The sequence below is a fragment of the Amphimedon queenslandica genome, unplaced genomic scaffold (genome assembly GCF_000090795.2).
Source record: "Amphimedon queenslandica unplaced genomic scaffold, v1.1 AMPQUscaffold_13418, whole genome shotgun sequence".
Classification (NCBI taxonomy): domain Eukaryota; kingdom Metazoa; phylum Porifera; class Demospongiae; order Haplosclerida; family Niphatidae; genus Amphimedon; species Amphimedon queenslandica.
Genome location: NW_003546346.1, coordinates 165,851 through 180,648, shown reverse-complemented (window position 1 = coordinate 180,648; position 14,798 = coordinate 165,851). Strand labels below are relative to the sequence as shown.

Genomic DNA, 14,798 nt, shown 5'->3' with positions numbered 1-14,798 from the left:
CTACCGCTCCCTCGGTCCCTGTCTCGGCCAAGGAGCCAGAGATTGTCTCCAGTGTGTCCGTTCATACCGTTCATTGGTACCTCCAGTGTTGTATCTATGGTCCATCCAAGGTTTGTCTCCTTCCACTTCGCCTCTTCAAAGCGAGCCTTACACACCAACTCCTCGAAGTTCTGTTCTATCCCAGTCAGCTTCTTATGCAATCCAGACTCAAAATCTTTATATATAGAATAACTTCCTCAACTCCTATAAGCATACTCATCAACTGACTCATTCGAACCTTGTCTCCTCTAATGAAACATACTGGTCTGTACTGCTGTTAGTCGAACGGGAGTAAATCTTTTAGCAAGAGCTGCTTTCAGAGCATCACAGCTCCTCTTCTCAGACTCAATCACTGCAAGGCTTGTAGAAGGATCTAGCGCCGGGGCCCTCTGGCCTCAATGGAAACTGTGTTAGACGTCTAGCTTTTTATGGTCGTCCCATCTACATTAGACTGCCATTTCCTTGAAGCGGTCAACCCATTCCTCAAACGAGTCTTCTTCAGCATCCTCCTTCGCTCCTTTAAAGGGCGGCAGCACTGGTAACTGTTAAGCATCATGAATGGGAAGACATCCTTCTACCGTTCACTCGGTCCCTGTCTCGTCCAAGGAGCCAGAGATCAACGTCTCCACTGTGTATTCCAGTTGTTCAGGTTTTCGCCTCCAGCTTGCTCTTCTCTTAACCATCGAGCTCCTCTCCTCTGGCCTCCCACTTCTGTTTCTCTAGTTCAGCCGCGGTCTGCAGCCGTGGACGTGGTCATGACTGGCCATCACAGTTAGCAAGGCAGATTATATCAGTCTCTCCTAATCAAAAGAAAAGGAATACAAGTTAACATGATCTTACGATAACATTAGGACAAACAACTTGTAAATTTAAAATTGAATTTTATTTTAAAATTGAATATTTAAAATTTAAATTTGAATCTTAAAATTCACAAGACACACAAAGAGCAAGTTCTAAACCAATCTTAATTAGGGAACAAATGTTTATACAGATTTTAGCAAATGTAGATGCATTATTACGTGAAGTGACATATGCACAGACATAACACAATATTAATCATGCAAGGGGAGGCATAGGGTGGGACATTATGTCTTGTTGTGATGACATAACAAGATTATAGTACATGTAATGAACCTACCATTTACAAAATAAGACCTAGCTTCTTTTATTGCTCCCCATCCTTCGAATGGACAGTCCTGAATAAAGTGTTGTGTACTGCCATATCGTGGGCACTTGTAGCCACCTTTATTTCTCTTCAGAGTCATCACTAGGCTTCCTTGGAGGCTTTTTTCCCCTTGGTTTCTCTTCTGTCCCAAGGTTTGTCTCCTTCCACTTTGCCTCTTCAAGCGAGCCTTACACACCAAGTCCTCGAAATTCCCTTCTACAACAGATTGATTAGAGAGAACACTCCTCTTGCCTAATAATTCTGCTTCTGGAGTCCCATGATAGGTTGGGGGATATGCTTTATATAATAACTTCCTCAACTCCTAAGCATATATACTCATCAGCTGACTCATTCAAACCTTAATTGTCTCCCCTGCTGGTTTGTACTGCTGTCAGTCGAACAGGGGTAAATCTTTTAACAAGAGCTGGTTTCAGAGCATCATAGCTCCTCTTCTCAGACTCACTGTAAGACTTGTACTTGTAGAAGGATCTAGCGGGACACTCCAGCCTCAATCGAAGCTGTGTTAACTTTTTATGGTCGTCACATCTACACCATACTCCCATTTCCTCAAGGCAGTCAACCCATTCCTCAAAAGAGTCTTCTTCAGCATCCTCCTTCGCTCCTTTAAAAAGCGGCAGCACTGGTAACTGTTGAGCATCATGAATGGGGGAGACAGATCCTTCTACCGCTCCCTCGGTCCCTGTCTCGGCCAAGGAGCCAGAGATCATCTCCAGTGTGTCCGTTCATACCGTTCATTGGTACCTCCAGTGTTGTATCTATGGTCCATCCAAGGTTTGTCTCCTTCCACTTCGCCTCTTCAAAGCGAGCCTTACACACCAACTCCTCGAAGTTCCATTCTATCCCAGTCAGCTTCTTATGCAATCCAGACTCAAAATCTTTATATATAGAATAACTTCCTCAACTCCTATAAGCATACTCATCACTGACTCGTTCGAGCCTTGTCTCCTCTAATGAAACATACTGGTCTGTACTGCTGTTAGTCGAACGGGAGTAAATCTTTTAGCAAGAGCTGCTTTCAGAGCATCACAGCTCCTCCTCTCAGACTCAATCACTGCAAGGCTTGTAGAAGGATCTAGCGCCGGGGCCCTCTGGCCTCAATGGAAACTGTGTTAGACGTCTAGCTTTTTATGGTCGTCCCATCTACATTAAACTGCCATTTCCTTGAAGCGGTCAACCCATTCCTCAAACGAGTCTTCTTCAGCATACTCCTTCGCTCCTTTAAAGGGCGGCAGCACTGGTAACTGTTAAGCATCATGAATGGGAAGACATCCTTCTACCGTTCACTCGGTCCCTGTCTCGTCCAAGGAGCCAGAGATCGACGTCTCCACTGTGTATTCCAGTTGCTCAGGTTTTCGCCTCCAGCTCGCTCTTCTCTTAACCATCGAGCTCCTCTCCTCTGGCCTCCCACTTCTGTTTCTCTAGTTCAGCGGTCTGCAGCCGTGTGTATGTAGTATCTATGGTGGACTTGCGGTAGACTCTTCCTCGAGCAGTTCCCTCCGTAGCTCAGACAATCCGCTTTCCATCGCTCTCCTTCCGCAACGTCACTGAGATCTTTTTTTCCAGAGCTTCCATTTCTCCCGCTGATTCACTTCCAGCTCCACTCTCCGCCAGAAGTTTCAACTGCTCCTTTTGTTCTTGGGCAGCTCTCAGCTTCTTCTCCATGCAGTGGATCTGGGGGGGGCAAGGGGGGCTCAGCCCCCAGTTTTGATGAGGGGGCAGAGCCTCCCCCCACTCTTAATTTTGATGCAAGGCAGTAGGACTGCAGGAGGGGCACTAGGACTGCAGGAGGGGCACTAGGGGTGAGGGGATTAGGCGGGAATAAAAATAGGAATAATAAGCTGCAAAAGAATACAGAATAATTTTGGGAATAAAAGGTGGCACATGGAATAAAATGGCTTCTACAATAAAATTTTATGAGAGAGTAGCTCATGCCAATTATGTGCATCCTTTTAAGAATCTAATACACAAAATTCAGTAAAATTTTTTGACTTCTAGTTTAGTTATAAGCAAGACTCCGTGGCATTACTTTTTCACCATGTTGAGGCATCACTAGCTAATTTTTGGACTCGCCACTCTTGCGTAGGCGGGTACTAAGCAGTTGGGTTGTCCATAGATTGGGTTGTCATTGGACTCGCCACGCTTGCATAGGCGGGTACTACCGTATAGCTCCAAATTTTTGTCAGTCAAAAATTTCGTCAAAATCTTAATTTCTTGTTAAAATTAGTTTTCGTCAATAAAAATTTTCGTCATTTTTGCTATTAACCCGCATGCTACCCACGTGGAACAAAAATTTCGTCAAGCAAAAGTACCTGACCAATTTGACAAAAATTTTGACCGACAAAAATTTGGAGCTATACGGTATGCAGTTGGGTTGTCATGGGCCAGCCTGAAATGCGGATCCACGCGGATCAAATGCAGATCGGTAGGGAGGTGCAGATTATTCTGGCATAAAAACAAGCATAATAACTAGGTAGAAGAATACAAGAATTATGCCAGCATAATTGGGAAATATCCGGAAATCACTAGCATAAAAGGCAAAATATCCATGGTTAGAGAGATCACTGAGATGTCTGAAATGTTTTTTTTCTTAGCTGCAACCTTAGTAAAGTTTTAAAATACCCTTGGAGATCAAAAATTTATTGAGTTTTCACTTCTGTTACACCTTTAGACCATGCATTAATGCATCTATTAATTAATTTTTGCTATAATAATGCATGTTTTTGGTTGGTTTTCAAGCATAATTGAGAGCATAATGTACTATTCTTGAAGAATATTCATAACATTTTATGAGCAACTCTGCATCAAATAATTGAAGCATTACTGAGCATAATCTGCATGAGCCTAGTTGTTACGGACGTCGTTATATACCAGGGTATGGTTCAATCAAAATAATTATTATGCTTAATTTGCGGTCGGAGCTGCCTCTTTGAAGAGCCATATAGATCTAAGGCTAGGCAAATAATGCTTCAATTTTGGCCTATTACACTTTTAGGCACTGCCCCAAATTCTTTCCTATATGCTTCGAAGTGAATCCAATTATGATCATTATGCTCATATTATTTTAACTTCACTCAAATATCAACTATTAAGTTACATAGACATGCATGCATTTGTTATAATTGCAGTTATTTTAACAAGGGCTTACCCTGGAGAGTAATGTGGGCATGCTGCATGCATGCACGATGCAGACCAGCAAGATCACTATGATTTTGAACTCACCTTACCTTAATATGTTTAGTCAAGCATGCATTAGCTAAAATGCATGGCAGCTTGTAAGATCTTTAACTTGACAAGATCCATAATCATCAATATACACATTACAAATTTTAAATTATTAATGAAATTATTTATCACTGACCCCTCACACTCTGAAACTAATGGTCTATCAAAACGTTAAAAAACATTTGAAAGGACTCTAAGAAATATTCCATTCACTGGTGACTGTGTGATGCCAATACGAGTTTTCAATGGAACCTAAATTAAAAGAGGTAAAGTTATAAAGGGAATTTTATTTTAAGCATACTATTATGTAAAGAATTTATAAGAATTGCATTACTGAAGTAACATACAGGCTTGGCATTTCAAAATTTTACTCTAATCCCCTAGCTAGTTAGTTATGGTATTACTGACTTGTGTGTCTGGTGCTCTCTCAAACTTGTACTTTCTCATTAAACTTGTTAGACACATTTTAGCTTCCATTAAAGCAAGTTTCATACCAATACAATTACGAGGACCAGCACCAAATGGCATAAAACACATCGGATGGTGAGACTCTTTCTCATGAGGACTGAACCTTAAATACATGAAATAATAATTATACAAATTTATCAAAAAATTACAAATGTCAAACCTTTCTGGCCTAAAAATTTCAGGCTGTTCCCAATGTTCAACTAATCGGTGTAGAATTTGAATAGGTATCATGACTGTACAACCTGCTGGTATAGTCACTCCATTAATTGTACATGTATTTTCACACTCCCTGAAGGTCCTATTACAGTAAATGATCAACAATTATATAAATAGTAAAATGATAATACATTGATCCTGGTGCATATATCCTCTGTGACTCATTTATTACTCTGTCTAAATACTCTATGCTATGTGCAGCATCATAAAGAGAAGAATCCTATTTATTATAAAATTTAAACCATAAGTTAGGATTCATGTTACAATTGGATTAAGGATAAATATACCGGTAAATGAAAATGAATATGAGATTATATTATGTTCAAACTATATCCATCATTATTGTGCCATACTTTATTGCATTGATAATAGTTATTAATTTCTTGTGTAAGTTTATCTTGTTTATCAGGGTTCATTGCGAGAAGGTAAGCTGTAAATCCAAGTAGGTTACTAGTTGTCTCATATCCAGCTAATAGAAAAAATAAGGAAACAGAAATTATTTCCTCATCAGTTAATTGTTTAGAACCAGGACAAATTTGATCATCTTCTGCTTTGGCTTCCATCAAAAGCTGTAGAAAGTCAACATTCTAAAATAATCATACAGATGAGTATAGAAAATTACGGTATCTCATGAACTATGAAATACATGTTATAAAACACCCAGATATGAGTTAATACACCCTCCACCTCTGCCACCTTGGATCCTTTAAATTGATATTGCCCAAGATCTGGCCGAATGCTCAAAGGTAATATCAATTCAAAGGGTTCAATGTATTAACCCATAACCACCATTAATTTTATATGATTCACATAATACATGGGACAGTGTGTGCTATTTGATTCAGCATGAGCTCAATTGAGGTCAAGTTGCCAAAAATAGAAAATAGCGCATGAGAGTGGAAAGCACTATAGGCCCAAGAGCACTATTTTTAGCCATGAGACCTCAAGCATGTGCTGATAAATCAGATAGCACACACTGCCACATGTATTAATTGCTTTATTGATGTCTGGCTTTGATAGCAAAGGAATTCTCACGAACATACAAAAAACTGGCCTCAAGGCTCAATGGAATGTTTTCTTTCTTATTTTTAAAAGATCTGTTTTCTTTTTTTTTGTAACCATGCGTTTTATCTAACAAGGCAGTGAGTGAATTAGAAACATTTTAGATATCGCTACTCTCCTCTTGCTCCTCATGCTCTATCTGTTTTATCACTACTGAGTTTTCTTAGATCTTAAAGTCAGACATACAATAAAAGGTCTTACTGTATTGTTGTATGATTGCAGGCGCCTCTGATTGATTACTTGAAAAATAAAGTTTCTAGCAGTACTATGGTGTTGAGTTAGTTTCAATCTTTTAGCAAAAAACAATCCAAAAAACTTTGCTGAGAAAGGAATTTGAGCTACAAAAGGCATACCAATTATTTGACATTTTAACAAGCTTACTGCACAATTCACTTAGTAGATTATATAAATTAGGTGTGAATATTCCTATAGCAGCTTCTGTCAGAGAGTTCTCTTCTCCTTTAAGAATATTGACTTGACAACCAAATGCAGTTGCTAAAATGACTTCCATACTAAATTGTCCAAATATTCTACATAAAAAAATCAATAATTGTACAATTCCAGATCTAAATTTGTATAATTGCATTAGATCTATATGCAAAAAAAATTTTATAATCCTCTTAGCAATAAAGGCATTGGTTAACCATGGAATGTGTCATAGGATGCATTAGTATGCTGTTGTTTACCTCCACAACTCAGCACTATTGTTCTTTCTACTTATGTCACTAAATATCTCAACTAATGTATCACAACTTCTTTCAATATGTGGTGATATCTGTAAACATAAAACAATTTAAAGTTTTTCCTAATCATTATACAATTCCACATGTCATTGTAAACAATGGGCAAGATTATTACCATTTTTAATTTCTTGGTTGAAAAAGTAGGAGTAATGATTGCTCTGGTCCTCTTCCAATCTTGCTTATTCATAAACAACAACATGCTGTTAATGTTAGCTTTTTTTCGAATTTCAGTCATAAAGCCAAAATCCTTCTATGATCAATATTAAAACAATTAACATAATGATAACATCTAGAACAGAATAAACCCATCCTAAGGCTAATGATCGTGATCACTAATTGCATCGCTGGGCACCCACACTGGACGACAAAAGAGCAATGTCTGTGCTGAATGCTGATCTCAAGCTTTTCAGCTTCCAAACTGAGGAAAACCAAAGAAAGCATTAAGAGAAGCTGTAAAAAGGAATAAATAAGCTCCAGATTTGTTGTATGAGCAAGAAATTGACGAGGCTGTGGTCTCAGTACTAGTCAGGTGGGGCCTGCTTCTCCACATCACTAACTGGATATTATTACCAATTGTTTTCTTTGTTTTGCAACATGCAGTGATGAGGAGCACAATGAACTTAGAATTAGGCTTGCCGCTTGGGCAATGAAAGTTTCCATACTGATTCGGACTCAACCATCTTTTTTTCTGGCTAGACAAATGTAAAACATTAAAGGGGCGAGCCTAAGCAAGCCATAGTGTATTATTTGTGAGCAAGCAAAGCAATTGTATGCAATTGTCCATGCAAATAGTGAAACTTTTGTCCATCAGTTTATCATGCAGTCATCATTGGATTTGATCACTGACTTATAAAATCTCTGCAGCATTGAATTGGTTATAGCAAGCATTAAAGATCTGTTACAAGCAGTCACTGAACAAATTGTATTTTAAAGAAGATTGTACTTCGGCTTTTTTTAACCTTCCTTGCTGCTAGAGATGGCAGTCACAGCACAGCAGAATTGCATGTAGCTTTCTCATTGCAGCATTGACTCATCACTGGGAGTTCTTTATATCAAAACTGAAAGGTCATTGTACATCTGCTGTCCCAACCTTTTTTGCCGCTGGAGAAGTCCAGGCTTTGAACAGCAGTTTAGTCTTGTCTTGCTGACCGTTTGCTCTTTGCTGCAAAGCTCAGACTTGCTGCTAGCAAGAGTAGATGATCTAGCTACTCTTGCTGCTAGCCATCATAGATATTAAATGACATATTAGATATTAGCAACGTCAACTAGCCTACGCCCCCGTTTCCAATCCCTTTCATTTACTCTATTATCTATGTATCCATTTTATTCATGATGACCACACCCGCTTATTAAGCATCTGTGCGTGATAATTAGCCTTGGAATGGGTCTATAAAAATGCTGCATGATCTTAACAGTAACAGCCATACCCTTTGAATAAAGATAGATAACTTTAGTGCTGTAGCATACCGTATAAGATGATTAATTTGGGAGGAATTAATATTGGCAGTTTTCTGAAGAAATCGCCATTATAAAATCCGCCATTTTTGTTTCAATCTGAGCATGCTCAATGGCACCATATCTATGATGGCACGTGGCCAATATAAAACTCTCGCAAATAAATCATTTTGTACGGTAGTTACAAAGGAATGTGCAATTGATGGAGGATTGAATTAATGGTGCTAGATTTCAACTTACCTTTCTCTCAGTAAAGTTATCAAACTTTTTTATCATAATCTCTTTCAATATATCAGGATCAAGCACAGCAAGGTAAGGCTGTGCACCAATATAGTATCTGTAGGCATAATTTATGGATGCTTTAGTTTGGACAATGAAGCACTTACCCAAATACCTTACCATATTTTATTGACCATTTTTCTAAAGCGTAAATACTCCCCTGCATAAAACAGTTATGACTAGCTGCCCAGCACACATGCATGCACTTGCCAATTTAAATATGTCAAAAATGTTTCCAAAGAAGGGTACAGTTGGGGGAGAATGCAAGCCAAACTTTTTAAAAAATTGGTAGGGACTATAGATAAACCTGAAATAAAATAATAATCATTAGATTTAGTTGCAAAGCAGTTTTTACCAACAATAGTAGGTTTAATCACAATGAGACTTACTTGTACCAAAAAAGGAATGAAATTATTAGGAAAACAATTCCTCCTAGATATGCAAAGAACATAGCCTCATTAGCAGCATATAGGCAATTGACAGGCCACAGGGCTACAAATAGCTGTTTCCTCCCTTTCCTGTGAAATCATAAACTACAGAATCCATACAACAGAACATTGATAGTCTTAATTGCTGGCCATATCATTTTCATTGAATGGTTTTGCTAAGGAGACTACCATATAGCACTTTATTTTGGTGATGCTTTATTTCGGCAATTTTGCTGTAAATTGTAATTGATGGTTTTTAATTTTGTGATTCTCCTTGCAAACTGCCAATCGCCAAAATTAAACTCCGCCAAATTAAAGCATCATACAGTATGTCAATGAGTATATATATACTGAGCCACAAGAAGCAGCCACTTATGTATACTTTATTGACTACTGAGTTGTAGCTAGCTATGTGCTAATAGAAATCCAAGACTATTTTGAATGAATTATTTATGGTAGCCACCCACGATTAAAATTACTGACGGTAAGAAGCTCTCCACATCAAAGGCAGATCAAAGGCAGATCAAAGCCCAAGGTGCTAAAATGAAGCATAGCAAGAAAACTATGCTGCAGCAAGAGTTATCTGGTCTATATGATGTAGTCTGGCCTGTATACTTTTCATAAATGCTGCTTGTAAGCCTGTAGTACCTTGTAGCACTCACAAAAATGGCCATGCAGTGTCACCGCCTTTGATTTTCTTTTGATCTTGAGGCCTTCTTGCCGTCAGTAATTTTCACTGTGGGCAGATACCGTATAGGAAAATTTTATTTATTATGAATGAATAATTATTCTAATCATATTCATTGAAAATAATCGGGGGTCTATACCTAAATAAAACCATGCCGTAGCCATATAACTTAGTTCATATATACTACAAGTATCTATGCTTAGTTTATAAGCTGTGACATGAACTACATGCACAATGATGAAAAAAATCAAAAGTGTAAAGCAGTAACAAATAAAAAGGAAAATAAAAAGTATAACAAGTTGCAAAAATCTAAATGCACATGCATGGCTTTATGTCTAGCTAGCAATGCCATAACTAATTGCAGAAGCACTACAATTACAGTAACTTAATATGTGGTGCAGGTGCCTAATTTTTGCCATTAGTCAATCAGGGAGTAACCACAATTGTTACTTTGATCATAATCATTGATGAGTAGTGATTATGATCAAAGTAACCACTGTGGGAACTCCCTGATTGACTAATGGCAAGAATTTGGGCGCCTGCAATAATAATTATTATATGCTTGCTATTTTGCAGGAATAATGGTTGATCAACTTTGCAAGCCAGGTTACCTTTGGGTCAGTTTCTTAGTTCTAATAGATACATCTATTGTGATCAATAATCTATTATAGGAAATTGAACGTTTCAGCCAGAATGAGACGCTAACTGGCACGGTTACTATCCCTTGCTTTGAGGATACTGTAATTCTTTATGGAGTTTGTCTGTTCTTTTGGATACTAGCAAGTGTTAACTTCTTGTGTCGCAAAAACAGAGAATTTATCCATATTCCTTTTAACCTATTACTTGTGACTAAAATGGTAGTTTATAACGCACAATAAGCTATAGAAATATTTTTGTAGGTTTTGTATTTTGTTATTATGTTTGTTATTCTTTCTGACTTCATATATGCCATCATCATGGTTAAGAAGAACACTATAGCACCTTATTTCTTCATGTCTCCACTTGTGATAGCTTTTACCATGGTATTCTATGATCTAGACTATTAATAAGTGACTAATGTTACACGTGTCTATTCAATAGGTAACAGTGATTCTTCTACTACAATCTGAGTATAAAAAGGGAGTTCGGTCTTCTGGTCCTCCAGTAATCCTATGGATTGGTCTTGTGACTTATGGATCTATTAAGTTGTGGTCAATACTAACCAGACTTTCTGTTGTATGTTTACAATGCAAATCTAATTATGTATTCATGATTATGTATGCACTCGTGATGCTTGCACTGTATCAACTCAAATGCATTTACTGTGATTTTGCATACAATTTTGTGTATAGTTCAGTTGAAATAGCATAAGTAATTTAGTAGTAAGGCAGTTATTATAATTAATAATGTACTTTTTAACTTTTTAGAAAGAAAATATTAAATTATTTTTTCTGGTCACATTTACTCTTGAATATTTTTGTTTTCTACTTCAACTACTGCTTTTATTCATCCCAGAACCAAAATCAATTAATGATATTAATGAAAACTCAGTGGTTAGTCAATCATCAAACATATTGTAATATGCCTATACTTTTTAATATACAGTACAGGCCTTCTCCTGAAAAATCTGCATCATTCTTTTCCCTTGTAACATGGTGGTGGCTAAAACTGTACAAACATTATTTCTTTATTAAATAATGTTATACATTTTAGGTTAATGTGGAAAGGATCTCACAAAGTATTAACTCATGATGATCTTTATGATATTAATTATGAGGATAAGTCTGAAGTCACTTCCCTTAAATTTCAAAAGGAATGGGATAAAGAAGTGAAGAGATCTGGGTATGTATTATGATATAATATTCAAAATGAGCAATTATCATGATTTTACAGGTTATTATTTTTTCAAGGTCAAAAAAATAATCAGAACAAAAAAACAAGAGAACCATCCCTGGTTCTTGCTTTATTCAGAGCTTATGGATTAGATATTATTACTGGTGGATTCTATAGATTGTGCTATGATGCTCTTTTTTATGCTAATCCTTTATTGTTGAGGTACATATAAACTTAATAAAGCATCATTGAAATTCTAAACAATAGATTGATGTTGGCATACATTAGTGACAAAAATCAACCATCATGGATTGGCTATATTTTTACAATTATAATGTTTTTAGTTGCATTGCTTCATACAATCATTAACCAACAATACCAAAATACTACAATTGTTACTGGAATGAGAATAAGATCTGGTCTTATAGCCACAATCTATAATAAGGTTGGTAAAATAATTAGTAAACATCATAATTTTTACATTATTTTATAAAAACAGTCACTTGTTTTAACAAGAAAAGCATATCAATCCAGAACAATAGGGGAGATGATTAATCTGATGTCAATTGATGCTAATAGACTGATGGAGCTGTGGCATTTTTTTTACTTAATGTGTTTCAGCCCTTTACGAATTATGGTTGTTCTTGTGGGCTTATACTGGGTAACAGGTTTTGCTTTTTTTTGCTGGATTGGTGGTGTCTATATTATTAATGCCTTTCACTATGTTGATATATATAATTGGAAGGCGCTTTCAGGTAAAATTGACTGAAAACAGAGACAAGAGGCTGAAAATGATAAATAGTATTATTAATGGCATCAAAGTAATGCAAACTGAAATGATATAAACTTAATTTTTACAATAATGTTAATTATTGATGTTTAGGTGATCAAGCTGTATGCATGGGAAATACCATTCATAGATAATGTGAAAAAACTGAGGAATATGGAACTACATAACTTAAAGAAAGCATCCCTTTTGCAAGCATTTTCTACTTCAATCATGTTTGGTTCAAATACAGCTGTAAATTAATTCTACTATAGATCCATGAATAATTATAGGTATTTTTAATATTATTTTTTTAGATTATTATAGCAACTCTTTTTGCTTGTTTGATGATCAATTATAATTCTGATTATAATATAACAGCCGAGATTTTTGTTGCCATCTCTCTAATTGATATTCTCCGACTTTCACTGCATCATTTGCCAATGGCACTTGGATACATGATTCAAGTATATACGATTAACATTTGATATTTATGTTAATTAGACTATTATTATTAGGCTAATATCTCACAAAAACGCATTTGTTCATTTTTGACAGAGGAAGAATTAAATTCTGAATTTAATGACAAAAAAGATTATAATGAAAGTATATGTAGCCTGATTTTGTTCTAAAATTATTAATAATTAGGCTATGATAATGCTGTATCAATAACTGGAGGTCTGTTTTCATGGGGTGATGAGAAAGATGAGTTCCTTTTATCAAAGTATTTAAAATTTAGTGCATGACTTATAATATAAATTTTCCAGCATTGAATTATCAATCAAACCTGAAGAACTAGTTGCTGTAGTAGGACCTGTTGGTTCCGGTAAATCAGCACTAATATCAGCTATTATAGGGGAAATGAATAAATTAAAAGGATCAGTGGTACTTAGGGTAAGAAATAGTGACAAATTAGCTATCCACTACTTCTATATTACAGGGTAGAGTAGCTTATGTACCTCAGATTACTTGGATATTAAATGATACAGTCAAAAATAATATTACTTTTGGTAAAAGATTCAATAGTGATTTCTACAATGAAGTTGTTAAAGCATGTGCTTTGGAAGCAGATTTTGAAATACTACCAGGAGGAGATATGACTGAAATAGGAGAGAAAGTAAAATCAATGTTGTAAACATTTTAGTAATTAGTCTTAATAATAGGGTATAAATCTGAGTGGGGGTCAGAAACAACGTGTTAGTCTAGCTAGAGCAGTCTACCAAGAGTCTGATGTGTATTTGCTTGATGATCCTTTATCTGCTGTTGATTCACATGTTGGCAAACATATTTTTGATAATGTGATAGGACCTGAAGGATTATTGAAAGACAAAGTGAGTAAAAGCTTACTCGTAGTAATGATGTTTTATGACAGTACAGGTGCGTTTCCTAGTGACTCATGATGTGAGGTTCTTATCTCAATGTAATAAAATAATAGTTATGAATAACGGTAGCATTGATGAAGTTGGAAATTATTCCAAACTGCTCGAGCGCAACGAGTCATTTTCTGAGATCTTGACAAAATATAGGTCAACAGATAGAAGTGATGAAAAGAAACAAGGTAAATAATTATTCTTGCCTTATACACACATGTACTTCAAATGTTTTATTCAGATATGGAAAGTATAGCTAAGCAATCCACCTTTTTACCCAATAAAGACAGTATGGAATAAATAATTATTGGTTTCATTAATTAATAATTTTATTATTTAGCAAAGGAAACAATAATTTATTCTGATGAAGAAATAAAAATTGGCATTGTAAGAAGTATAATGTTTGCAAGCTATTACTAATTAATTTTAGGTTAAGATGTCTGTGATACTTACATATATAAATTCATATACATTTACCATGTTTGTTATTGTCATGGTATTAAGTTCACTAAGTACTGGAGGATACGTTGGTCAGTTGCTGTGGTTAGCACATTGGAGTAATGAGAAAAGCAACAATAACTCAGCACAGTAAGCTCAATAAAATCATAAAAATTTCTTTACATTTTTAACCCTTAGTTTTGCTAATCTTGGTATTTATGCTGCAATTGGAATTGTACAATTTATGTGTACTGCATTTACTTTTCTGGCAATAGCTTCGGGAGCAATTAAAGCTTCGAGGAAATTTCATAATGGAATGTTGCATAGCATAATTCGATCACCAATGTCATTCTTTGATACAACACCTCTTGGAAGACTAGTAAATAGATTCTCAAAGGTAATACATAATTTTTTAGTAGAGTTTTAGCTATTTTAACTTAGGACATTCAAGTTATTGATGAAAGAATAAACATAGATTTACAAAAAATATTGTTATCACTTTTTGCAACTACTTGTACCATTATTAGCATTTCAGTGGTTTCACCATGGTTCCTCATAGTTGTAGTGCCAATAACAATTGTTTACTTAATTGTTCAGGTATTGTTCATATCTAATTATTTTAATGC

General features: G+C 35.9%; 1 protein-coding gene, 1 long non-coding RNA gene and 1 pseudogene across 3 annotated transcripts; 1 reads left to right on the top strand and 2 right to left on the bottom strand.

The window, feature by feature from the left end:
- Positions 1-720: 720 nt before the first annotated feature.
- LOC109581806 (uncharacterized) lies at positions 721-1,227 on the bottom strand. The gene is made up of 2 exons (XR_002184784.1): positions 1,178-1,227; positions 721-839 (listed from the first exon to the last, which is right to left on the bottom strand). It is a non-coding gene; the product is annotated as an uncharacterized LOC109581806 (long non-coding RNA).
- A 3,278-nt stretch (positions 1,228-4,505) lies between these two features.
- LOC105312686 (cytochrome P450 3A24-like) lies at positions 4,506-9,208 on the bottom strand. 2 transcript variants are annotated; one of them, XM_019996226.1, is made up of 13 exons: positions 9,060-9,208; positions 8,881-8,977; positions 8,791-8,830; positions 8,632-8,750; positions 7,052-7,186; positions 6,880-6,968; positions 6,575-6,723; positions 6,395-6,531; positions 5,485-5,718; positions 5,263-5,351; positions 5,076-5,213; positions 4,856-5,018; positions 4,506-4,699 (listed from the first exon to the last, which is right to left on the bottom strand). In XM_019996226.1, the coding sequence occupies exons 1-13, from the start codon at positions 9,119-9,121 to the stop codon at positions 4,619-4,621; spliced, it is 1,533 nt and encodes a 510-aa protein (XP_019851785.1). In that variant the 5' UTR covers positions 9,122-9,208; the 3' UTR covers positions 4,506-4,618. The 2 variants fall into 2 exon arrangements, with proteins under 2 accessions (XP_019851785.1, XP_019851786.1); XM_019996227.1 differs by having other exon boundaries at positions 8,632-8,728; positions 8,778-8,830; positions 9,060-9,203.
- LOC100636577 (canalicular multispecific organic anion transporter 2-like) overlaps positions 8,615-14,798 on the top strand; it is a 9,015-nt pseudogene continuing 2,831 nt past the window's right edge.